General features: G+C 41.7%; 1 protein-coding gene across 1 annotated transcript; it reads right to left on the bottom strand.

Annotated features, from left to right (window-relative positions):
- Nucleotides 1-38: 38 nt before the first annotated feature.
- Nucleotides 39-16758, bottom strand: hgd (homogentisate 1,2-dioxygenase). The gene is made up of 14 exons (XM_084048264.1): nucleotides 16620-16758; nucleotides 14902-14973; nucleotides 8129-8217; nucleotides 7110-7215; nucleotides 6471-6530; nucleotides 6297-6388; nucleotides 6152-6186; nucleotides 5958-6037; nucleotides 5689-5788; nucleotides 5282-5406; nucleotides 2063-2167; nucleotides 1274-1400; nucleotides 822-1003; nucleotides 39-319 (listed from the first exon to the last, which is right to left on the bottom strand). The coding sequence occupies exons 1-14, from the start codon at nucleotides 16632-16634 to the stop codon at nucleotides 188-190; spliced, it is 1320 nt and encodes a 439-aa protein (XP_083904390.1). The 5' UTR covers nucleotides 16635-16758; the 3' UTR covers nucleotides 39-187.
- Between the last annotated feature and the right edge of the window lie 10552 nt (nucleotides 16759-27310).

Here is a 27310-nt window from a genome sequence, read left to right as displayed (position 1 = left end):
TATTTTTCTCCTTTCACCAAATGAAACACAGGAAGTCAAATTCAGGACACAAGATATTTCATTGCATGAAAGTTGATGAAGTTAATATGAAATTTTAGCATAACACAACACATGTATGAGACTATTTATTGTTAATGCTATACTGTATGTGTTAACTATCTATATATAGGACAGCTTGTATGTCCATTTACTTTTTGTTGGGATTAAAGTGACTGCGAAGTGTCTCCCAGCACTGGTAGTAGCTCTTGTCCAGTCTCTGGCAGGTTTCTAGACCCCATTTGGTCACGGCCATACTGAACGACGACTCAAACATGAAGGCCTGGGGAAAGAAATGGGGAAAATGTTTGTTGAATACTCATTTATGTCAAAACAAGCTTTTGTGGATTTTCAACCCAAAGAAAGCTATTTCCAGTGAGCAACACGGTTGTACAACAAAGTTATCAGGTCCAGACAAGATGGAAAAGTTGGACTGAGCTTGCGATAAACATTGGGAGCATATTTAGCTGTGTGCAGGCCATATATATATTTATTTCTTTTGTCAACAATAAAATTATTATTCAAATATTTCTTATAAACAACTAAAGTTTGATTAACCACTTAATCCCTATTTTATACTTTGTCGTACAACAGTGTCAGGCAAAAACATAAAAATAGCTGATCTACAATGTGATGCATTGTTAGCTTGTGGATGTGCCATTTTCACTAGTTTTGAAAATCAATTTATCAAGATATTCTTTTTTCGAATAGTCTATTTAATAGATTGGTTTGATTAACTGTTGCACCCGACCCCTACAACTTTTCTCATAAGACATTGTCGTTACCATGGTTCCCTCGGCCACTCTCTCTGGTTGGAGGTCGGCGGTGCTGTTCTTCTCGAAGCATTCTCCGTCAGGGCCGTGTGGGGTCATGATGCTGTGGAGGCTGCCTCCTCCGGGCTGGAAGCCCTCTTCTTTGGCCTCGTAGTGGCCCTTGATCAGACCCATGAATTCACTCATGCAGTTCCCTAAAGCACCAACAGGGGGAGGTAAAACAACACTACACGTTAGACCAGGTCTACTCAACTTAACATTGCTTAGAGGCAAAATGCAGTTGTGTCCAAGGGCCTTAACCTAAAAAAAACAATTCGGGGTTACAAGCTACATGGATTAGGGATATGCTTATAGTGTATGGGCCACCGATAGGTGGACATACATTTTGCAATCAATCACCAACGTGTGTGTGTGTGTGTGTGTGTGTGCATGCGTGCATATGATATGAGACATTGTGGTCTTACGGTGATAGTATGGTGGACGGAAGGTGTTGTTCGTCACACCCCAGCGAGGCGGGAAGATGACAAAGTCAGCGATGGCCACACCTGGGCGAGTGGACTTGGCTGTCAGCACGGTGAAGATAGACGGGTCCTGCAGGTGAATCACAGGTCAATGTAGAGTGGTTTGTCTATAGCTGAATTCTGTCATCAATTCACATTTAAGTTAATTCCGAAGAAAATGTCCAGTCACTCTTATTCCTGACGTGTAGGATATTCCTGTGTATTGATTCAAGTCTGAATCATCACTGTCAGACAGTTTCTTCTTTGTTGTATTGACAACAAAGAAAATAGAATAAATTAACAATCATTCTTTGTTGTTTCATGCAAAAGTAGTGAAAATAGCTGATCTACAAGTTCAGAAAACAGTTTTTTGCCTATAATGATATGCCCAAAATATGGACGCCAGGTTGAAAGTGGTTAAATCTGTCTATGTGTTCCATAAATATTTAACCACTTGAACCCTACCGCGTGTGAGCTCATAGACTGGCTATCTTTGGCAAAGAGAATAGAAATACTATGGTATTTAATATAGAGCCCTGGGGGACCCTGGTATATAGGGTTTAACAAATGAAAACTGGGTAACCAATGAAAAGTATTAACACAAGCTTGTAACTATACTGCACATAACTACATTTGATCCATCGGAATAGGTTTTTTTTTTCTCCATATCCTGAAAAGTAACGTTTTTGATCATACAAGGTTTCCACCCGACAGTGATGGCATGTTGATGTATTTCTGAATACAGTGACTCACCGCATGGTCGAAGGCCACACAATTGATGACCATGAAGTTATCCAGGTTGTATTTGTACGGTGTGTAGTTTCCATGCCAGGCCACCACGTTGAAGGGAGAGAAATCCTATACAAACAAAACGAACACAAATCACAAACGTCTACCAGACAGCACAAACACAAAAGGACACAAATTGAGTTGTTCAGGTGCGAGGGGGGGCAAAGAAACAACGAATTATGTCTTTGTAATCTTGAATTCCCAGAACAAGCACTTCATGACACAGGGAGCGAGAGAGAGAATGCTGATGATAATGATAAGGATTGTATTTTTGAAATAGGGTGTGCTTGCTTTTGAAATCTCTCATACCCCTCATTCTTCAAGATACCAGGCTTCAGGTATTATGGGGTAATTGGCTTTACAATCAAACTTTCCCAAACTTCGGGGCGTTATGACTCACACAGCGGAGCGGGGGTGAGGGGAGTGAGGGGCAGCCACAGTGGGCGACAGAGATATTTCTTCATCTCAATTGTTAAAACCACAGCAATTTTATATAGCTTCTCTGTTCCGATAATGGCACTTTCAAAGAGACATTCAATGGCAGCTGTAAAATCGATATAATTCATTACAACTTGAGCTACCTTCGGTGTGACCCACACAAGCACACACACTCTTCACAACTAATATACACTCATGATAAAAGCTCACAATTACACCTATACATGTGATACATGTGCAGAGACATACTGTACACTTCTGTAGCATACCCCCACATATGAGTATACAATCACAACCATTATGTATAGTAATATACACTTACAAAAGCATGCGCACGCACACACACACACACACACACACACACACACACACACACACACACACACACACACACACACACACACACACGCAATTAACTTGTCTTAAACATTGAGCGGGCTTTGTGGACCCCAAGGCAGGTAATGTTGGGACATTTCAGTTGTAAGAACTCCAGTAACACTCGATTAAAATAAACGGAGAGATGGGGAGAGAGGAAACACTTGCACACACACGGACATACAAAACACAAACATATTGGTCCAGTCAAGCAAATAATAAGTTAATTTGAGCAATTTCACTGCACTGTGGGGGAGCCAAACAGCAGGATATGACAGCAGCAGCTTCCTCCCCTCTGAACAGACCCCCCTACCCCTTCTACACAGTGGTGGAAAGTAACTAAGTACATTTACTCAAGTACTGTACTTTACTTTACTGGAGTATTTCCAAATGTCAATACTTTTCATTCTACTCCACTACATCTCAGAGGCAAATATTATATTTTTACTCCACTACAATTATTTGAAAACTTCAATTTTGATTATTATTACATATTATTACAAACATACATTACCGACTTCAGCCCTATATACATTTCGGCCATTTGAAAATAGCAGATCTTCAAGCTCACAACTTTTACTTGTAACAGAGTATTTCTACATTGCAATATTGACTTTTACTTAAGTAGAAAATGTGAGTACTTTTTCCACCACTGCTTCTACACAGTTCTTTCAAGTTGCTTCCAGCCTCCTCCAGGCTCTGGTGAACTCCAGGTGGAGAGGGTCAGGTGCAGCTGCTACCCCCCCCCCCCCCCCCCCCACCACCACCACCACCACCACCACCACCACAATCTCCACGGAAAGACAGAACATACAGGTAGAGACTGAGAAGGATAGAGCAGGGAGATTTGTTGTGCTAACAAAGGCGATACCCCACCCTTGTGTTGATGTTGTCTTTCCCTGCAGTATATAAGGACATTGTCCCCCCCCTCTCCACACACGTGCACACACATGCACGCACGCACGCACGCACGCACACACACACACACACACACACACACACACACACACACACACAAACCCCCCCTGTCCCTGTCATACATTATGAGGCGAGTCAATTACACGCCCGACAGGACGTTTCAGGGGGAAATCATTCTCTGAGTGAAACATGCCGAGATTAATGTTTAATTCGGGCAAGGTTTTTTTATTTGACTATGCAAAGCTATGCAGGTACGCTGTCTGTAACTCGGAGATGCGTTAACTAATTATGAGTGATTAAGCCATATGAGGGAACCGAGGCGGAAGGCATGCTGAATGGAAAAACGGCTAACGATTTCACGTTAAATCATCGACAACAACTGTTAGGCTAATAGGCCTCACGTGGACGGACACGGTCTCCCGCTAGTAGTGCTGCGGTCTTTATGATAATGGCCCACAAATGTCATAAGTGTGGGATGTGCTGAAACACACGACTGAGAAAATGAGTCAACTAGGACGATGGGTGTGAGGTACAACAAATTAACTACATGAAAGGACTAAGATATTGCTAAACGCAAGTACAGTGTACATTAAGCCCAGCTGTTACAGTACATGCCTAACATGGACCTCAAATTGCAAAAATAAATGCAGGTAATGAGAACCCTTCAGAAGGGACTTTGGTTGCATAATTGCCTACAAGGTATTTTGAACGCTATATACTTAGTTGACCAGTGTCCCACCCTTGGCCCCCTCCTTTTTCCCTCTACACCAAATCTCCTCAGGGAAGTGGACAATCAGGTCACAATGCGTTGGCCTGTAGCAGTTTGACCTAGTTATGGCGTCCATGCAGACTTACCGTGGTCATTTGTTCTCATGTTTTTGTTACTTAGGCTTGTTTTTCCTGACCCCAATGTTAACATTTAGATAGCAGGTTATTTAATCAGATGCTAGGTTTGTTGTTTCCCTGGTATCCTATAGTTTCAATGTACAGATTAGGTTTTTGATAGAGACCAATGCTAGGTTTACTGAGGCACTACACTGTCTCTCTGCATTTGATGTATGTATGATGTATGTGTTTACCTTGCTTATTGAAAGTCACTTAAGAGTGTCTGCTAAATGCCTAAAATTGTTAATTGTAATAGAGAGCAAATGGAGGCTGATGAAGGTTTACGGACAATACACGTCCGTTTGCATGCTGCACTTATCCACATCCACATCAACATGTCCCTATTCTGGGGTGAACATTTGGCGAAAATATCAGATCTACAATCTCAAAAAGAAAAGATTTGGTGTAGAAGGCAAAAAAAAAGGAGTGGACCAAGTATAGAGCCCTAAGTATACTTATATGGTTTAAGTGGTTAATATTTCAAGATGTATCAACAGAGAGTGCAGTTTTTTTTTTACATTCACATATTCAAACACTCATAAATAAAGTGAATAATTAGCAGACCACCTGTTGGCAGGCAAAGAGCTTTCCCTGGTACTTGTTGATGATGGTGTAACCTGTGGCCACTTCACGATCTTCATACCATGCAACTGGACACTGGAAGTCCCGTGGATTGGCCAGGCCATTGGCTCCTGCAAAAATTACACACCAACTCATAGGCCTTCATATACACACACACATGACTATCATCAAGTGGTCAAATGAAATAAAGTACAATCAAATAAACCAGCTGTGTGGATCAAGGTACACGGCAATATAGGAGACAGTGGATCTTCACAAAAGACCGAAGGAAAGACATGGAAGAATGGATTTGTCAGATCATTCACACCCACATACATCATACATACAGACACATCATGTCATACACATACTGATGTGTATCCATGCACATTACTTTACATAAACACACATACCTATGGGTCCCAGGTCTGGGAGTTCAAAATGGGCCCCGTACACCTCCAGTATGTAGCCTCTGGTCTCTCCAAACACATTGACACTGAACCGCATCCCTTGCTAAAACACACATATAAGAGGAGGCACAGATGAGATGAGGTCTCCTGTTCCCTTGTATCAATATCAATACTCTTTAACTGTAGGTTGGCACAGTGGATCACGCTTGCTCCATTGCTCAGGCTACAATATTAGATTTCTCTTCACACAGACAGTGGAAAACAGAAATCACCTGGATGACACAGATCTCGTTGGGCTCAACCAGCATCTTTCCAAACTCGGTGGTAATCAGGATCTCACCTTTCTGGGGTACTGGATGGGGGACAGAGAGAGAGAGAGAGAGGCTTTGAGCAATACCATCATCACAAAATATAAGTTTGTAAGTCTTTGTAGAGGTAAAAAAAAAATCCTCATTGTTGGACTGACCAATGAGGAAGTCTCCATCGGAGTTATTGAAACACCTGTGAAGACAAAGAATGTGTGATAATCAGGGGACGCAACATCAGAACCATGGGGTCCTACAGCCAAAAACACACAGGTACACACAGGCACACACTTAGTGAACACAGACCTGTCAACCATGGAAGTGTTGCAAGTGTACACATGAATGCCAATGCCATTGCGAGATTTGCTGTCCCCAGCACCACAGACAGTGCGCAGTCCCTGAGACATGCAGACAAAGAGTCTCAATCAACAAATTTGCAACGACAACATTTATAACTACTTCTGTAACTGTGACACTTACAGACACAAAGTCCACTTTCTTCTCAGAGGATTTAGGGATGGTGAATGGCAGCCACCGCATCTATATGACAGGAATCACATAATCATGTTATTTAACAAGGACAGGACCTTGTTGTGGTGGCAGTACACAACCAGACTGAATCGATTTAATTGACCAAGTACGTTCACAAAAAGGTTTCTGCATTGCTGCCAAGACACTTGTAACATTATATAGTTTAGAAGGAGCATAGGGGTCAGGCCAGGTGTGAGCAATATGAACAGTGAACAGTATTGGAACTGTAAGCTGGGCTGAGACAAGATATGTTCTGTATTATCATCAGACTGTGTGCGTTGTTTGCAAACTGCTAATAATATTCAATAGTATTCAATCAATCAAACCAGTTAGAAACATAACAATGGCATTGCACAGATGTTGTACATATTAACTATGGCACCTATTAGATATTTATAGACATTGCACTTGGTAGGTCCCTGAGTGCAAACTGTAAGAACAACAAGGTGTGATGTATGCATGCTTATCCACCACTTACATAGTACCACGGAACACAATGACACATGATGCAAGATCAACGTATGTGCATATGTTTCTGTCCCATCCATCCATCCATCCATCCACTCACCCATCCATTCATCCAAGTACCTGGTTAGGATCAGGCTCCACTTCATTCCAGTTCTCCGTTAAGTCTCCGCAGGGCACTGAGGTGAAAGGCTTGTGTTTGGCAGAGGGCAGGATGCGATAGAACCAGCTGGACACAAAACCCCCCCCAAAAAACAATAACACGTACGAGATGAACGTCATGTAAAACATGAATTAAAATAACTAACTGGAAAAAAAAATCACACCCAGTGTGAAGTGGGCGGTGTGTGGTCATCACAACATGACTCACTTAAAAAAAAGGACAAATAACTTTTTTTTAAGTGAATACTGCTATTCATAGGGCTGCACATGTGTCATATGTTTCGCTAGCCAATCACAGTCCTGAATTTGAAAAGTCAGCCAATCACATTACAGCTAGTGGTGATGACACTAGCTGTAATGTGATTGGCTGACTTTGCAAAAGTATAGATTTGCATTGACTGTGGAAGGGTTAGGGTTGTAGACTGCGTTGTAGACTATTGGCCAATCACGGTGCAGGATTGGTCAGTGTCCAAAACTCACTTATAGGGGGCGGTTACACCGCCCCAAAAATAATAATAATAGCCATCTTGCTGCTACAGAATTGTCCAGGGCCAACTGAAATTGTTAACAGAACGAAAATCCCAAAGATTGCAAGAGAAGGAATAATGCTTATTCTGGGGAACACCGTGTTGTATTTGTGATAAAATGTGTTAATCGTGTTTAATCCAGTCTAATCCATAGAGTTATAATAAAACCTAGAGTACGGACAGCCCCGCCCCACCTATTAATTTCAATGAAAGTTGCTCACCCAGCGCATACTCCCCCGGAAGTACACTCTCCTTCCAGGATTGACACCAATGTTGGCGTCAATAGAGCAGGCGCACTAGGGTGTCACAATTTGGAAGCATGCACACTACAGTTTTGTAGTGTTGTTTATTGCAATACCAGATTTGGCCACTAATTCAGGCTTGCTTCAATAATCCCCGCGGTCCTGGGGGCTTGGTCTAATCACAATGACAGACAGAGATGGTTCACATTACCTCCTCTTATTGGCTGGCCGTGGGCAGGTGAAGGCGGAGCCAGAGAGCTGCTCAGCGTAGAGGCCATAGGGACACACCTGAGGATTGTTCTGCGGGGACACAGTAAAGTACAAGACTTTAGACAGAATGTAGGGATACAAGTCCATTGGACACATAAACCGTGTGCGCACCTCAACGCTATAATAGACGATCTACAAGCTCACTTCTAGATCTGCTATTTTTGCCGAAGAGATTTGGTGTAGAGTCAAACAAGAGCGTACCAGTTGCAACTCAGGTCTGCTTTACTAAGAATATGGGTATGACCTTTGTACATGGTTTAACATCGTACTATAGTATTGACTTTTTACATGGTTTAACATTATGCTATAGTATGACCTTTTCACATGGTCTAACGTCATACTATAGTATGATCTTTTTACCTGGTTTAACATGTAGTACAGGGTTCCCCAATTAGTTTTCCCCAAGGGCCACATTATGTCTAGGGTACCAAGCAGAGGGCCACACAACCTGCAAACAGATTGGGGCTTGGGGGCGGCGTTGTTGCTGCTCTTACAACCATTATTATCATAATCATTATTGGTTGTGGTACTCATAATTTAGCCCCAGGATTCGTTTTTTTAATTTAGGTTTTCTGACCTCAGTTACACCCAAAAAAATCACACCTGTGTGAAGGTAGCGGCGCCTTTGATATATTTTGTCATAGATATGTGTTTCTACTAGAGAAACAATATTAAATCTCTGTACATTTATTTCAAGGCTTCCAGTGGCACTAAATAGTGCCATTGGAAGCGAATCACCAAATGCATTCCAAGATAAGTGGCAAAAACTGATCTGTCATAGCTGATAGAGTGGGTATCTAAAAAATAAACGTTGTGTGTGCGTGTGTATAAATGTGGTACCAGAAAGATATGTATGTGTTATGAAATAATCTATACAATTTATAAGCCGTACCCAGAGTGTTTATGTTCCGGACTTTTACAGTTTATATAAACCATCTAATTTTGTATTCATGATATAATATTGATGTCATGAATAGTTCCCTTGCCTGACCAATAAGAACGTTGACGGGCCTGACCAATCAGAACGTTGGCGGAAAAGCCAGGTATAGAGCAGGACCATCGCCGTTAAAAATACATACAAAAAAAGAAGGGGGAAAAGCATGAGAAAATAAAAATATATACAAAAAAAAACATGAGAAAATAAAAATATATACCAAAAAAACATGAGGATATAAAAAATAAACCTTGACATCATAGTGATGTCATGAATAGTGCCCTTGCCTGACAAATCAGAACCTTGACGGGCCTGACCAATCAGAACCTTGACGGGCCTGACCAATCAGAACGTTGACGGACCTGACCAATCAGAACCTTGGCGAGCCTGACCAATCAGAACGTTGACGCAAAAGCCAGGTATAGAGGGCTAATATCCGCTCTATACCTAAAGGTATAGAGCGGCTAGCGCCGCTAAAAACTGAACTTTGAACATTCAGTGGATTTTCTGTGGTTTTCTGAATAATTAGGCTCAGAAAAGTGCTGTGATTGGCCCGTGGACTTTGTTGTCAAAGTCCATTAATCCCGCCTCCTCCCCGTGGAGTATAGAGGCGATGATTGACAGGCAAAATCCCTCAACAGCGACAACCGCAAAAATACTCGACGGGTGTATTTGCAAACACGTAGATCTACGTGTTTGGCACTCAATGTGTTAATACTAACGGTTAAAATGATGGAGCAATGATGCACTTCCAACACCCAAGTCCACTGTGTGGACACACTTGTGTCTTTTCAGGTGATTTAACTGACTGAAACTCTTCTTACACTGTTTACAGTAGAAAGGTTTTTCTCCAGTGTGAATACGCTGGTGTCTCTTCAGGTCACCTAAATGACCAAAACTCCTGTCACACTGTTTACAATAGAAAGGTTTTTCTCCCGTGTGGATACGCTGGTGACTTTTCAGGACATCTACTTGATTGAAGCTCTTGTCACACTGGTAACAGCGGAAAGGTTTTTCTCCAGTGTGGATACGCTGGTGTCTCTTCAGGCTACCCAACTGACTGAAACTCTTGTCACACTGCTTACAATAGAAATCCTTTTCTCCCGTGTGAGTACGCTGGTGTTTGTTCAGAGAACCTAACTCAGTGAAACTCCTGTCACACTGTTTACAGCTGAATGGTTTTTCTCCTGTGTGGACACGCTGGTGTCTTTTCAGGTGATTTAACCGACTGAAACTCTTCTTACACTGTTTACAGTAGAAAGGTTTTTCTCCAGTGTGAATACGCTGGTGTCTCTTCAGGTCACCTAAATGACCAAAACTCTTGTCACACTGTTTACAATAGAAAGGTTTTTCTCCAGTGTGGACACGCTGGTGTGTCTTCAGTCGACTTAAAGGAGCACTTCACCCCTGGAAGAACTTACAGTCACTAAATGTTAATAATATTTGTAGTAGATAACAGTAGAAAATTTTGAAATTTGCACCCTATGGCCAGAAAAATATAGAAGTCTGTGTGTTTTACTGGGGTTTGACTGGACTGCTGCATTACTACAATGACCATAATGCTTTGGGGCACTGCCCTTCATTGTGGGAGGGGAGGCTGCGTGGGGGTGTGGTCTACAATGTAACTTCCCCTCCCAGTTCTCACTACAACAACATCAACACATGTTGATGTTGTCATCAACACATACACATTGACCACTGACCAGTGTTGCCATGTCTGCTTATTATAAGCGACTCTGGGACTTTGTAAATATTGGTAGTTGTGGGTGACGTTTTTTTGGGCTTGTTTTTAAATACATAAATAAAATAATTGTGTACTTGTCCACGGACCCTCATCTGAAATTATAATTTCTGCCAGGGACCTCAGATTTGTGTTGTTAAAATGTTTCAAAAATATTCCATACATTTAGCGCTTTTTTTCCTCAAGATTTCTTAGAAAATAGTCACATCAACAAGATGGCAACACTGAATAGACTTCATGAATGTTCCATTCCGACTTCGTTTACATTTTTATTTACCCAATTTGGATCACAGAACACGACATGAAGCCATGTTCTTTCTTGGACCATGTGAAATCTGCCTCTTGTTGAACCAGTACACAGTTGGACCAGTACACATTGCAAGTTAGCTATATATACAGAAGGATATAACAGTCCCCAATCCCCATCATCATCGTCTCAACAGTGGCACTACTGCGCCAGCCAGGTGAAAATATTCAATCTTTGCTGCTGTTGTATTGTGTTCTGTATTGATTGCATCTTTTAGCAAACTAAATATATCATGTGTAAATTAGCAGAGTAGCACTAAACGTGTGTTCAACATTCCTTCCCAGTTCCCACCATGAAGACAGTCCGGTGCAGGTGACGTCCATCTGGGACTCGGGACATCCATGGCGATGAGGCATAGTCAACAATATAATAATAAAACAAAACGTTTCATACTCATGTCATGTGTGATTCCTTATTTCTGAGAGCATAATGTTTCACTATCATTTCCAGTTATATTCTTTGGGCTAAACTTATAGAAAACATGATGGGCATTACTTTAGAATAGATGACATGCTAATGTTCAAATACCTTGTCATACACAGCCTAATCGTTGTTTTTTTTGTTCAACTGAGACCGTGATGATGATGATCATATGTAGAAGTAAATACTAATATATCATGTAATGGTTCAAAATAACCATTATAGAATTGTGGGTCATACATTTTGTCATTATGAATGCAATGTAAAATGTACCATGAACAATGAGTACAGCAAGCAGGGTATAAATGTAACCGTTTTATTTAGAAAAAGAATATATATGAATATGACTATCTCATAAGGTGAGTCCGAGGTCTTTCTTCATCAGCAGTTCCTCCATTCTGTCCTGTTGAAAATAACACATTAGATAATTAGACTTGTAGATTAGATATCATCCGAGGTGAAGCCTAATTTATACTAATATTGCATGTGAGCCGAAAATAGCAGACCCACAAGCTCACAAAGTGTCGAGTCTGACGCGTTGTGAGCTTGTAGATCTGCTATTTTCGGGACCCGCCCGGCGAGTCTATGGACGAAATAGCCGTGACACATGACTGTCATGGCGGCGCTTCAACCTGGTGTTTGCACTTTCTACATGTACAATCCGTACATCTACATAAACGTTCAGATTTCAAATATAAAGTGCTTATCCCATGACCACGGATGTTACAATTTGAATCGGGTGGGTCTAAGTACCAGTATCTTCCGTATTATTGAATAAAAAAGCATTTTAATCCGATCGGCGGCCATTTATTATGCCGACCCTATCGGTGGGGAGGTGTATTGCACTTTACATACATTATATATCAATGAGAAAATGGCCACCGATCGGATAAAAATGCTTTTTTATTTAACAATACGACAGATACGGGTACTTACACCCACCCGATTCAAATTGTAACATCTGTCGCCATGGCATAAGCACTTTATATTTGAAATCTGACGAGAGACAAAGCATAAATTAGGCTTGTCACACAAGTGGTTTAGCTTAGCATTTGGCTAGCTATTGGAACGGTACGGTACAATGTAAACAAGATCAGAAGTTACCTACACATATACACTACCCTAACTTTATTAATCTCTAACATTAAAGCAATCAAGTACAATTACACGTTGGATTATTATGTCAAGTTGGCATAATGTTTACAGCAATCATACTTACTCTAAAGTAATCCATACAATGTGTCCACTGACTGTCCAGCATTATTTCAGCACGCAGCCTGTTGAATTCCTCTGCAGTGGAGCTGCTCTTCTGTGTTTTATGGTTCAAATAAATATCTGTTGTGTTAGCGTGTCTTCAGTGGAGAATCTCCACTGAGTGTTTACCGACGCCATTGTACAACTGAGGAGGAAGGGAAAAAAAGAAGGCTGGTCCCACTCTTTGGGAAACACCCCCTGGGGTGCGTGGGTTTGGTCTCACTGAGACGTCATGTAGTGCGGACATAAGGTGAGCTGATCCAGCCGCGTCATTTGAGGCGTGTGGATCATCTCACGGATAAAAAAATCTAAAAACACAGACACAACACAAAAAACACACCAGGATCATGTTTATGGGTCCTAGACCTCATACAAATAGGATTTTTTATCAAAATCGGTGAAGTTTCCCTTTAAGTGACTGAAACTCTTGTCACATTGTTTACAGATGTGGGTTTTCTTTCCTGTGTCAGATGACGTCTCTTTACTTCCGATTGCGTTGAAGTCTTGGTAGACTGTTGACTACTGTAAGGTCTTTCTTCTTCTGAGTTTCCCTGCTGCTGGCTCGTTGTCAGGAACGGTTGGTTCATGGTCAAAGCTGCTGCTATGCATGGGCTGTAATGGTCCAAGAATGTAATTAATGATCTGTGACCTTACGATCCAGGATTGGTTATAGGGCAATTACCAGCTGAATATCAAGTGTATGATCTCTGCTAATAGTTCCTCTTGTTGGTGATGAAGGCCTCCTCAATGTCTCTCTCCATGTGTGTCATTCACACTGTGCAGTCTGGTTTTAAGCTGAGCTGATTCAATGCTCATGTTGTCACTATGATGTCAGCCATGCCCAAATATGGAGTTCCATGTCATTTACTGAGATAAAGTTTCAGCCCAGTCAAACCACAATTATCTTCCAGTATGAAATTAACGAGCGTCAACGAGCATCACCTGCACGCATGCACGCACGCACATACTGTACACACCTCTGCAGTGCTCTAAAAGTGACTGGAGTCTGTGTCATTTCTCTCCAAAAGCCCTTGAATATGATGGAATATGATTAAGGATTACTGTGATTATGGTAAACTCACATTCCATATCACACAGGGGTTGGTGCGGGCCGGACAGTTGCCCCTTGTGGGCCACAAATGGCCCGCGGGCCACCTATTGGGGAACCCTGATGTAGTATGACCTTTTTACATGGTGTAAAGGAGTAGTTCAACCAAAAAAATACTTATTTTCTATCAAATCCACACCCCACGAAGCCTTGAATTCATGGAGATTTTTGTCGCATTCCTAAGCCAATAAATTGATTATTGGCAGAAAAATGCGAATGTATCCGGTAAGGAGTCTCTTTGAGTCTCCTACCAGAGAGACCGCCGGTAATAACGTTATTGGCTTAGGAATGCGACAAAAACAAAAAAATCTCCATGAATTCAAGGCTTCATAGGGTGTGTAATTGACAGAAAATAAGTAATGTTTTGGGTGAACTATTCCTTTAACATCATACTATATTGTAGCTATTTAAGTGGTTAACCACAGATCTATGTAGAAACAGTCCGTTTGAGTCAGTTTGCTCTGTCACAGCTTACTTCTATGTGGCTGTTTTGTTAATCAATTAGTGTTTAATGTAATTCACTGGTGATGAAATGAAGGGCAAGATGATACAAATTAACAAACCAATTGAGCGTTGTGAATTTGCTAATGTGTACATGCACTCGTGGGTACGTGAAAGAGACGAAAGGAAAGCAGTGTTGATTTTGAAGAATTAGTCAGATTTTTTACTTTAGTAAAAGTATTAATACCACAATGTAGAAATACTCTGTTATTAAAGTCCTGTATTAAAAATGTTACTTGAACAGTGTTGGCATCAAACTACACCAAAAGTGACAGTAAAATTATGTCAAAATCTTTCACAAATAGACGATCTACAAGCTGTGAGTTTGTAGATCGGCTATTTTTTTAAAGACTTTTTGGGGTTTGGGGTACAGACAGACAGACAGACAGACAGACAGACAGACAGACAGACAGACAGACAGAGAGATGCAGACTAGCAGAGAGAGTTACCTGTCCTTCAGGTAGTGAACCCGGACAGCGAGGATCTTCAGATGAGAACTCGTTCCCAAAACCACTTATGTACTGAAATACAGAGAAGATGTTGATGTATTTAACTTTAAATTATAAATAATGTGCAAAATTTGTGTCAGATCCTGTGTCTAGGTGAGACATGACCTTTGACACAATCTAAATGTTTCAATAGAAGAGCAGGGAGACAAAATACAACCACCCCAATTGTATAAATTATACTGGATTAACATACTCTACCATACAGATTGGACAAAATTACATTTTATTCAATAAAAAGAGAGAGAACCTGACCCTGGGAATGGGCTGATTGCATTTTTGCAAATGGCATTATGTGGGAAATGTTTTTTCTGCCCAAAAAACCTTTGGTGCAACTGGAATCTCAGTTAAGGTACAATTATTATTATGCTATTCTACAAAATTGTCAGTCAGTGGACTTGCACTGATATGTTGCCCTCCCCTCTGTATGACTGAACACCAACACACTGGCCCATGCACAAACCAAATACATGTTGCTGAGTCATTCCTGCTCTGCAAAAAGCACAGACTGTGTGCTGTCCTGTTGTACTATAGCCTATACCGGACATGCGTAAACCTGTTGATAAATCAAATAGGGTAGGCTACACATAATCCTCTCCTGTTCCATTTCATATTGATTATAGGCTATTCGACAAAAACATATATAATATCATAATCATCATAATACAAAGTCCCATAATGCCACACCAAGGCCAGGGGACTCTGAACTGTATAATGTGTACAAAGAGACATAAACAGTAACCGACCACACATAATAATAATTGAATCTCTTAAATGCATTTGCAGTTTGAACTACCAGTGTCAGTGGTGGAAAAGGTACTCAAATGTTTTACTTAAGTAAAAGTATCAATACTGCAATGTAGATATACTCTGATACAAGTAGAAGTCCCATATTCAAAATGTACTTGAGTAAAAGTACAAAAGGATTGTTATCAAAATGTACTTAAAGTACCAAAAGTAGAAAGTACTCACAGAATGTCCCATTCACAAGTTTTCAAATGTATAAAAAGATAGCAGATCTACAAGCTCACAATGCGTTGCGATGCGACGCATTGTGAGCTTGTAGATCTGCTATTTTCAAATGGCCAAAATGTATATAAGGCTGAAGTGGTTAATGTATGTTTTGTAATAATAATCAAAATCTACAAAGTAACAAGTAACTAAAGTTTTCAAATAATTGTAGTGGAGTAAAAGTAAAAGTATACAAAATTGGAAAAAGCCTACTCCAGTAAAGTAAAAGTACCTCAAACCTGTACTTAAATACAGTACTTAAGTAAATGTACATACATTTAGTTACTTTCCACCACTGCCTACCTACTGAAGTTCTGAACTACCAGTGTACAAACTTTTCAAGGCAGCCGACCACATCTGGGCAGCTGCTGAATACTGCACTGTGATTGGTCTGTTAGGGAACACCCCTCAGCAAGCCAGCATGCCACTGTCAAATGATGATTATCCACTGCTATGCGAACAACATGTACAATAACAACTTCAACTCGTACAGAGTTGATAAACTTTTAACATATTACAAAGCACAGGCTATACATACTTTTGCATTGTCATGCACCGTGCAGCCAAGTTAGGCTATTCTTCATGAAATGAGCAGGCTACAGAAAAAAGGTTTGAAGGACGCAAACAAAGAAAACATACTGATTGATTACCTTCAGTCCGGCCATAGTGCTGCTGGCGGTGTGCTTTTCTCCACCAAAAAAGGTTTCTGTTATTATGGTTGCTGGTTAAATTTTTACTTATGTCCTTCTAGATGAGTGCTCTTCGACCAACGTCCAACACACAACTGGGTGAAGGGAAGAGGGAAGGGAAGGGGGCCGGGGGATGGATTTATAGACTTTCTCAATATGGGTTTAATTAAGTACAGACCTCGTCCGTGACGTCAGCATGGGATTCTCTTGCACAGAAGGGGCAGGGTGCATGAGGTTGAATCTCTGGACTAACCCAGTAGGTCAACAAAGTCCCCTAGTGTCAACAAGACCAGCACAGCAGCTGTTTTTAAAACCACGTGAATCAAAGGTATTACAAAGTGATGAATGTGGATCCCAAGAATAAAATAAATAAATAATAAAGAACATCAATGAAAAACGTGTCACCTTATTTAATATGATTAGCCTACATTCTATAATAAAAAATAGAAATAAACGTTTTTTGATTGATTGGTTGAATGCTTTATTTTATACACTGGGCCCTATCTTGGCCGGTGCCTTACCCCTTCACACTACCCACTCACTACCCACTACCCGTGAATTTCGCACAAGGCAGCTGGCACTGTCCCTAAACGGTATATCTTACAGCCGCACTACCCACTATACATCATGCCGACTCCATTATTTGCGCCTGGAGGTGTGGCCGTGGGCGTGTTGTTACATTATCCCTAAAATTGCTATCTTGCTCACACACGTTTGGGAAAGCGCATAGCGGTTTCTAAAACCAACCGCTATGCCAAATTTGTTTGGTAGAGCGCGCCTGCACTGGACTGCACTGTCGAGAGGCGGGCCGGGCGCACAACGGCACAACATTCAGACGCTCCCTCTCTCCTAATTCTCAGCGAATGTCTGTGATGATTCTAATTTTCATATAATCAGCAGAAGTGAGAGTGTCAATTCCTTGTGTCAATTGTGTTTATATAAGATGATAGTCTATTCATCTTCATTAATCAATCCATTGCGCAGGAAATATAGAACAGATTACAATAATTTAATATTCTCTACAATCAGTAACATAGGTGATACTTATGTCTATCAAATATGGTTTTATTGAAAGACAATCAAAGGCTAGAGCATATGAAGCAAACGTTGGGTGTAGTTTTTTTTCCAACGTTTTAAGTGCCTCAGTGCGGCCGCAGAGTGCACTTCAGAATTAAGTGATTGTGAATGTGATTGTCATTACATTTGTACTGTAATCCACAAAAGTGTGACTGTTCCACAACAGTAAGGTAAAACCTAAAAACACCACAGAACAGGAAGCCATGTCACTACAAACTAAAACACAGACAGATCCTGACAATGGGTATCCCTGTTTTCATGCATATCTTGAAGACCAGGCCCATTGCAAGTTGTTACTGTTAGGCTCATGATGTCGTTGCTCACCATTAACACATTACTATGACTTTATGCCATATGTGATTAGTTCACACGCTTCAAGATCATATAGGCCTAATGTTAACTCACAGTTACTACATAAATTCATTGATTTGTGACTGATCAAATTGATTCTTCATACATTTAACACTTTATTTCAGGACCAAATGGAAAAATGTGGTCCTCGGAGCACAGGTCTCTGCCAGGCCAGGTAGTAAAAGTAAATCTTAGCCAATCAGGATGAAATATGACAAATCGGACGGTGCGTCTTGATGACATGACAAGACAATCGGCCTCCTGGTGGCGCTTTAACAGTCCAATGTGAAGTTTCATGGCAATCGGACGAGAAATTTTGTTCAAAACGGACCACTCCTGCGAACTAAAGGCCATTCTTAACAATCAGAATGGAATATAAAAAATCAGACAGATCCGTCATGATCACATGGCTATAGAGATAATGTGTATTTGTTTTGCAAAAATTGGCCTGCTGGTGGCGCTATAATAGGCCAATGTGAAAAGGGTGGTATTTCTTCCTCGGCCTAGTGGGAATGTGCGTGCAAAGTTTCACGGCAATCCATCGATGCGTTCATGATTTTAGGCATTTTGCTCAAAACGAGCCACTCCTGCAAACAAAAATCGGCTTCCTGGTGGTGCTATAAAAGGTTGATGTGAAAAATGCAGGGCAGAGGTTTTTCCTTGCGCGCATAGTTTCTGGTGGCACTATAACGGGCCGATGTGAAAATTCTGGGCCACTGGTTCTGCTCTGGCCTCAAGGGAATGTACGTGCACAGTTTCACACCGATCGGTCCAACTGTGCCGGAGATTAGCTGCTCACAGACAGACGGACGAACACACACACACAAGGACGCACAGGCGGACGGGGGCGAATACATAGTCTCGGCCACACCTTCGGCCTGTTGGAGACAATTAGAGAATGAATCAGACATGATCATTAAGCTAAACAGGATGGATGGATGGATTGATGGATGGATGGAAAGAGCAAAGTTATAGGAGCAATAGAGACGTGCTGTATGGCTGTGTGTCAGGCAGACAGGGGTGTCCTTAAGTCAGACTGGCTCACAGGTGAGTTGGTGTCTGGTTGATTGGTAATGTTCTAAGACCAGTAATATTCCCAGGGGTCCCCAGTGACTTATCATTATGGCCCAAAGGGCCCTGGCTGTTCCCCTCTCCACAGTTAAAAAGCTCCAGAACAGAAAGACAGAGTCTGACCAGCAGATGTATGCAGAAAGCAATGCTTGTCTGTTGGATAAACAACCTTATGACAAGCAAAAGTGAACCGTAATCCCTGCTACACTCCTCCACCAGTGACACCACCCCTGCCAAGACACCCAGTAGACACTTACATTGTGATAGCTCTGCATTGACCTCCACGCCTTCTACAGGCTGTTATTCAACAGCGGTTTTGGTGCAAAATAAAGGCTGCCAGTGGATTCAGAATCATGAAACAACTCTCGTTTGACCCCTCACATGCAAAGCAAAATTAGCCTTTCTGGATTTTTTTTTAGTTTTGTTGAAATGATTGACCTAAAAAACTTGACACTTGATTGTACATAGACCCTCCAATATTTAACACAATATTACCAAGACCGTGCCACCATGTTCCACGAAATTCATGATGGTAAACTTGTACTATATGATGTAGGATGGTATTAGGACCAATAAAATATACTACTATAACGATACTATTACGTTTCTCCTGGGTTGAGTCCTTTTTCTTTTGCTTAGTTTGAGAGAACTAATGTTAAGTAACCATTTACTGTATACATTATACATTTTAAGTGATGAACATTTCATCTGTCTATTGTCAGTTTGTCAGGGCCATGGCACTTCTGTTGAGCTGTCTGATGTCTGATAATTCTCTAATTGGTCTTCATCTCTTGAAATAAGCTTTTATGTGAGAGCTGATTTGGTAGTATATCAATTAATGTACAAACTAATCACATAAAGTCATAGTGACTTAATCATTGTTAATGGTGAGCAACGGGAATTCATTATAGATTCTCCATTAATTCACGCATTAAATCACCATGAGTCCTGCTTTAGTTAACAACAGCATGGCCTCTAAAAGACTGTAGACAGTTGCGTAAAATGTAGACTATTCAGTTCTTTGTCTTTTCTTTTCTTTTTAAAGAGGACCAGAGGGGTGTCTAATATTCCCAGCGGTACTATAAAAAATAATCAATTTCCCTTTCTCATTCTACCTTCTATTCCCTTTTTGTCTTTCTTTTCTCTTGGGGAGGTGTTGGAAAGGGGTAAATGATGGCAATTCTCATAGTGGAGGCGCAAATAAACTCGGCGCAGCAGAAGTAACTGTTCTCCAGTAGAGCGTACAGCACAACCCGGACCCCCCGCTGGCAGGCAGTTAGGGTGCTGTGCCAAAGACGAGGAAGAAAATATCACGACCCAGTCTGAGGAAATTGATCTGCTCCTTGTATGGAGGCAGAAAATGAGTGAATTTAATTTCGTTCTCGACTTGACTGATAGAATTTTAGAATTTTTGGGGCTGCTGTCCGAATGGGGTCTGTGTGCTTTAAAGGGCAAAAGCGGTAGTAGATGGGAGAAAGGAGCCTACTTATATCTATGCATGCATGAGTGGGCCATAAATGCTTTGTTATTAGATGCCTGCTGGACTGGAGTGGTTTGAAATGGTGTTCTTGAACTCATCTGGCACAGTCTATCCACATATATATGCATAAACAAGCAATGACACACGCGCACGCACGCACGCACGTGTGCACACACGCACACGCACACGCACACACACACACACACACACACACACACACACACACACACACACACACACACACACACACACACAGATGGTCGCCTTATATTTTCTTCCTGATCTATGACCTGATTGCAGGACAACATCATACTCTTTGTGTAGTTGGAGTCCATAAAATAGATACCTTATAAGGCAGCTACATGCTCCAAATCAATCCATCCACCCACCAAACTGGATAAGTGAGTTTGGTGGGTGGATGGATTCATTTGTAGCATGCAGCTGCCTTTACTGTCTCAGAGTCAAACAGAAACACAATGTATCTGTTGTATGTTCATCGTCAATAGTCTTTGCATACAGCGCAACGCATTACACTTACACTTAACAGACACGCTGAATGCATGCATGCTATACGTGCATGTTCACAGCAGTAAATGTAAAAAGGCTTTCAACAAGGCACACTTTTTCTTCCCGTTTATGAACTCAAACATTAGTCTCAGAGGCTACCAACTTGCGCACTGTCAATCTAACACTGATGATGAAACATTAATCAGAAATAATTGCCTTTGCTAATTTTCTCATTTAAATCATTGGGAAGATTAGCGTGAGTAGACTATTAGGAGGGTCCATAATATGTTAAGCAGAGAGCTGAGTGTGATAGTGTTATAATCCATATGTACAGTATGGTTTACCAGTAATTTAACACACAATCCAATGTCATTGTCTCTTCAGGTCAGTGCATTTATATCAGCTACTGTATGTTATAGTTCATAATTTTACGTAATTATACTTAATGTGAGTTGAGATAATGATAATCTACAGCAGCCAAAAAACTCCCATATTTCCACCTGGCAAGATTTTCCACCATTTAGCATTTTTTACAAAACACAGTTTTTGCTATAGTCCTAGAGATTTTGTCCCTTACTCATGCAAATTGGTACACATTAGGTCTGATTTTTCAGATTCCTTTCCGATTGGCTACCACTGGCTTCTAAGTTTTGTGCGAGTATAGCCTGTTTTGCGCAAACTGCCACAAATCATCAGCATCCGATTGCCATGAAACTTTGCATGCACGCTCCCACTAGGCCAAGGAAGAACAACTTCCCCAAATTGTTCTAATTGGCCTCATGGTGGCGCTATGGCTGTGGCGATATTATTGGCTTCCAAATTTGCGGGCCCTGGGCCTGGCAGAGATTTGCACTCAGAGGAGCACACTTTTCTAGTTCCCTCTGTGTCAGCATCAGACTAAAGGTACTTTGACCAAGTGGCAAAATATGACGCCTTGGGAGCAAGTAGCCTGGATTCTTGGGTTTTATAATTACAGACCTGTTACACACTAATGCAGTTTAATGTTAAATTACCCTTGGCATAAGCTATCCAATTGTGTTGTTTGTGCACATAAGCGTGCACATGCAATATCCACACACAGACAAACAAGCACACTTGTGTTTGCGTGCGTGCGTGCGTGCGTGCGTGCGTGCGCACATAGGCCCGCGCGCACACACACACACACACACACACACACACACACACACACACACACACACACACACACTCGCCTGACAGCTCCATTTAAGGCTGATTAGATTTGCAAGGACATGTAGCATAACAGCTCCATGTCTCCTGTGACTACTCTCTCTCCGTCCATGTTCCTCTCTGCGTCAGTTGACTATCCCTTGAATTGTATCCCCACTAATGATATGCAAATGGTTTAATATGAAGATAAAGACGGCGCTCTCCTGGTTCACGGCCTCTGCGTTTCCACAACAATAATTGAGCGACGAAGGCATTATTCGGGAGTCATTAAATGATGGCCTTCCTGACATGCACCCCCTCACCAACAACCCGCATTGGCCATTAAGAGCTGCTCCTCACACCCACACCAAGACACACACTACAGACGCCTTTTAGCACCAGCTCCCAGTTCCTTATACACATCACAGTGTCACAGAATAGAAAATTACACTCTCCTCCCACAGAGAAAATTGCTTTGGAATTGCTTGGTTATAAAGATGTGCTTTAAAGGGAGGGGGGGTGCATGCAAAAAAAAGGAGAAAAAAAGGCGCACAAACACAATTACTTAAGCTCTCCTAGGACGAATCTTACAACTTAATCAGAGGATTTACCAATTATTGATGTCAAAAGGGATTTTTCTTGTCAATTGCATATTGCTATGTATTTGTATACACTTTGAAAATGCATGCATTTCTCTTGCCCGTACCTACAAGTGTGCATATTTCTCTTTAGTTAGCATCAGTGTGTCCATGTGTTCTACAGGCATTGACAATCTCTTGGCTTAGCTTGTAGCAGGTATAAGTGCAGGTATAAGTGCGTCATTTGCTCTAGTCTATACATGCTGCTGCAGCTGAGATGTTAAGCCAAATAATATGTCTGGACAATGTCAGGCAAACACAGCCATTAATAGAGAGGTAGCAGAAGAAACCATGATTGAGTGAGGAATGTGTCAGGTCTGAGAGACAGCAAAGGGTCTGACAAAGGTGTAGGAGAACACAGCAGAGAAGATGGAACGAAAGTTAAAAGGGTGAGGTGGTGCAATGTAGGAGAGTGTACTGCATGGTCAAGTGTTCCGATGCACTATCCTAGCCATTCCTCTCAACCAGAGGTGGACAAATATTCATTTCCAGTACTTGAGTCAAAGTATATACTCCTTGTCAAATATTACTCTTAAAGTTTCTCTGTCAAATTTGAGCTAAAGCAAAGGAGTACTTACTTTTTAAAAATATATTCAAAAGTACGAATTACAAGGTGCATCTTTTTTTATTATGAAAACATTGCAGTGTTAAAATTCTGACATTTTCTAAGATTTTCCAGAAATTTGCAAAAGATATCAATAATGATGAAAATAGGAGATCTACAATCTGGAGTGTCAATTTTAACCCTGAGTGTATACAAATTGACCACCACCATTTACTGTGTAGGATTGAGCATCATTCCAGAATGCATATGGTACCACTTATTCTATTCTAAGGAAGCAGCTAAAAAAAGACAATTATGTCAATTTGACAAAGTAAGTTGTGGATATCAATAAATAGCTCTATGCCATTGTAGTCTCTGCAATTTATTGCCCTTTGGAGATGAGAGGTGACATGCTGCAGTAACAGGCAGGTTGAGCCACAGTGGCCGCCCGTGGGACAAGCAGTTGAACTGTCTGTGCAGCATCTTAGCGACTAGAATCATCTCCCTGTCTGGGTCCAAAATGTTTACGTTCAGAGTCTGGATTATATGGTGTAGAAGCAAGATTCAAATGCTTTATTTGTCACATACTCATACTTGTATGCGTAGTGATATGTTGGTCACTGTAATGTCCATCATATTGAGCATTAGCCCATGTAATGAGGGTGCCAGTTAAACCTGATTTATACTTTGACACTGTCGCACAACAGAGCATCAATGAAGCATTATCCTGTTCCACTCTGACTGGAGCAACCAAGGCATGCCAGACAGACAGACAGACAGACAGACAAGAAAGGGTGCCTCTGAAATGGTAGTTTGATGGCCTATACAGATAGAGTGTGTGATGTGGAGAGGGAACATGAGCACTGGAGAACATTGCATGTTCATTGCATGTTTATGTCTGTTTTTGGCCCAAATATGTCACCGCAATTTTGAAACTAGGAGTGGGTGTCTATACCTGGCCATACATTTATAAAACGTGTGTGTGTGTGTGTGTGTGTGTGTGTGTGTGTGTGTGTGTGTGTGTGTGTGTGTGTGTGTGTGTGTGTGTGTGTGTGTGTGTGTGTGTGTGTGTGTGTGTGTGTGTGTGTGTGTGTGTGTGTGTGTGTGTGTGTGCATCCAGCAGCGTACGCAGTCTCAACTTGTACGCAGGGGGGTGATTCCTCAGTCATTCCCCTGGTCTCTCAGGCCAATTTGGGGGGAGAAAAGCACTTCGATCATGGCCTGCTAGTGTGAGGTTCCCCAGCGGGGGGCAGCGCAGCCCTGCAATCTATATTGGATTCATTCCTTTCCCATCTACAGGCCCAACACAACCCACTGAGAGGAAGTCTCAACTGCTCCAGCTCTCTCTGTCCTACAATAACACACACATGAGCACATAGTCCTATAAACAAACATTCATAGATGCAGAGTCTGAGGTACTGTATGCGTGTGCACGCACACACACACACACACAGTTAAACAATTTATTTATGTCCACACACAGGGAAAGCATACAGGGACACAAATAATTTAGGTGCAGCTAGAAGTTACATTTACAAACTCATGGATATATGTCCTCATGATACAACACGCATGTCACTCAGCACTCCATGGGCACAAGTAGCGGCGGCGCTGCCATACACGGCAGCAGAGACAGCACAATACTTGTGGCAGCCTTTCTGCCTCGTCTTTGGGCATGGCAAGTTGTGGAAACCCTCCAACAACCAGTCTGTGAGTATGTTCTAGGCTGGATCACCAGAGGAAACAAAGTTCTTAGTCTTGCACTGCTGCTTGGTGTTAAAGCGCTCTCTGTTGTTGTTCTCATGGGCCTGGAAGTCCCACCTGGCCGTCAGGTAGCGTGGGCTGTTAGTAGATTCCACCAGTGGTGGTGAGTAGTGCCTTCTTGTATGCACGCTACATTGTCCACGTAAGTTGCAAATGCATCCACTGCACCTACTACATTGACGATGGTAGTTACAACGGGGCAGTTTAACGTCATGCCCAGGACACACACACACACACACACACACACACACACACACACACACACACACACACACACACACACACACACACACACACACACACACACACACACACACACACACACACACACACACACACACACACACTACTTGTGAGGACGTTGACATGCTAGCCAAATGTTAGCTTCCATGCATTGTGAGCTTGTTGATTGGCAATTGTTTGGTGCCTGACATCGGCCCACAACTAAGTATAAAGTAGGGACAAATAGAACCCTAACTCCTAAACCTAACCTCTAAATCTCTCATCGTAACCCTAGCCTTGTTCCCAGCCTTACTCATCTACGAAGAGAAAAGCCTGGTCACGGCCTAAAACAGAGAGTGTCTATAGGGGTGGGACTTCCGTCGTACATATAAGGTTATTTTTCCACCAATCACAACACTCCGAATTCACGGAGAATGTAAACAGATTTGTAAAGCGTCAACGCCATTTCCTTGGGCGCTAGCTACTTCCGCCAAATCCCGGTACTTCCATTTATACGCAACCGGCTAGATCTTGCCCAGCTCCCCAAATCAGATTTACCCTTCAAACAATGAATCTTTAATATCTATTTCTAGTAACACACACACACACACACACACACACACACACACACACACACACACACACACACACACACACACACACACACACACACACACACACACACACACACACACACACACACACACACACACACACACACACACACACCCCTACCTAGTCTATCTTCAAGGCACACTCCCTCTCAGCAAGGAAGTTATAACAGCACACTCTCTATCCCTGCAGGGGTTGCACCATAGGGTCAAAGTAAACTGGAATTTAGACTGAGAGGGATGGAGAGATAGAGAGGGGGGGGGGAGAGAGAGAGAGTCGGACCATGGTAGCGCTCATGGAAAATATTGTTCTGATTAATACAGGCCTAGTTCTGAAATTGATTTTATCACATTAAATCAAGAAAGGGGAATTTACATAAAATTCAGACAAGGTCAGGGAGGAATCATGGTTCTTAATTTAGTCTAATCAAATGTAATTTGCATCACACCATTTGAGCAAGGTATTGCACTAACTGAATAAATGGAATTCTTCAGTCTCGGGGGTGGGGGTGTGTGGGGAGTGCTCTCTGGTTTTGATAAGCTGGCAAGATCACTGATTTGCATATTTAGCTACTTTGATTAGCTCTCGTGATGATTCTTGTGGATTTTTGTCCCTCCTGCAATCGAATTAAAACGAAGGCCCGCAATCAATAAAAGGGCAATGTGGCTTTGAAAACACAAGCCACTCTGCTTGTGCGGTCAACCGGTGACAGTGACAGTGGTGATGCTGATGATGATAATGATGATGTAGCCCAGTGGTTCTCAACCTGTGGGTCAGGCCCCACAGGGGGGTCCCCACATGACAGTGAAGTGACAATTTAAGGACTTTTAAGACCTTTTTAATACCTCAAAAACAAAGAAAAGAAGAAGACCATTACTGCATCAAGTAATCAACAAACTATATTATAAAAACTCGTCAAACATTGGCAAAATTGTCAAATAATATAAGAAAGAGGCAACGTCTTTGAAAATAGACGATCTACAAGCTCACGCGAGGCGTTGTGAGCTTGTAGATCTGCTATTTTCACAATAATTATTTATCTGTGGAACCGAGTAAAGCTAAATTGAATGCCTTAACTCCTACATTCCTAGTGCTTATCATCAGGGTGGGGGGTCCCCAGTTCAAATATGATGGTTTTAGCGGGTCGCAGACTTAAAAAGGTTGAGAACCACTGATGTAGCCCACTGTTTCTCAACATCTGGTCCGGGGCCCACCAGGG

The sequence above is a fragment of the Gymnoscopelus microlampas genome (genome assembly GCF_963454915.1).
Source record: "Gymnoscopelus microlampas genome assembly, chromosome: 22".
NCBI lineage: Eukaryota > Metazoa > Chordata > Actinopteri > Myctophiformes > Myctophidae > Gymnoscopelus > Gymnoscopelus microlampas.
The sequence above is the reverse complement of the archived record's forward strand: the minus strand, read 5'-3'. Positions and strand labels throughout refer to the sequence as shown.

Bases quoted from the DNA above. Each gene is read 5' to 3' on its own strand.
- hgd (XM_084048264.1), bottom strand. The intron at 5,407-5,688 runs GTATGTGTGTTT...TAATTTTTGCAG, and splicing joins CCCAGACCTGGGACCCATAG to GAGCCAATGGCCTGGCCAAT. The intron at 2,168-5,281 runs GTGGTCTGCTAA...TTGTTTGTATAG, and splicing joins AGCTCTTTGCCTGCCAACAG to GATTTCTCTCCCTTCAACGT.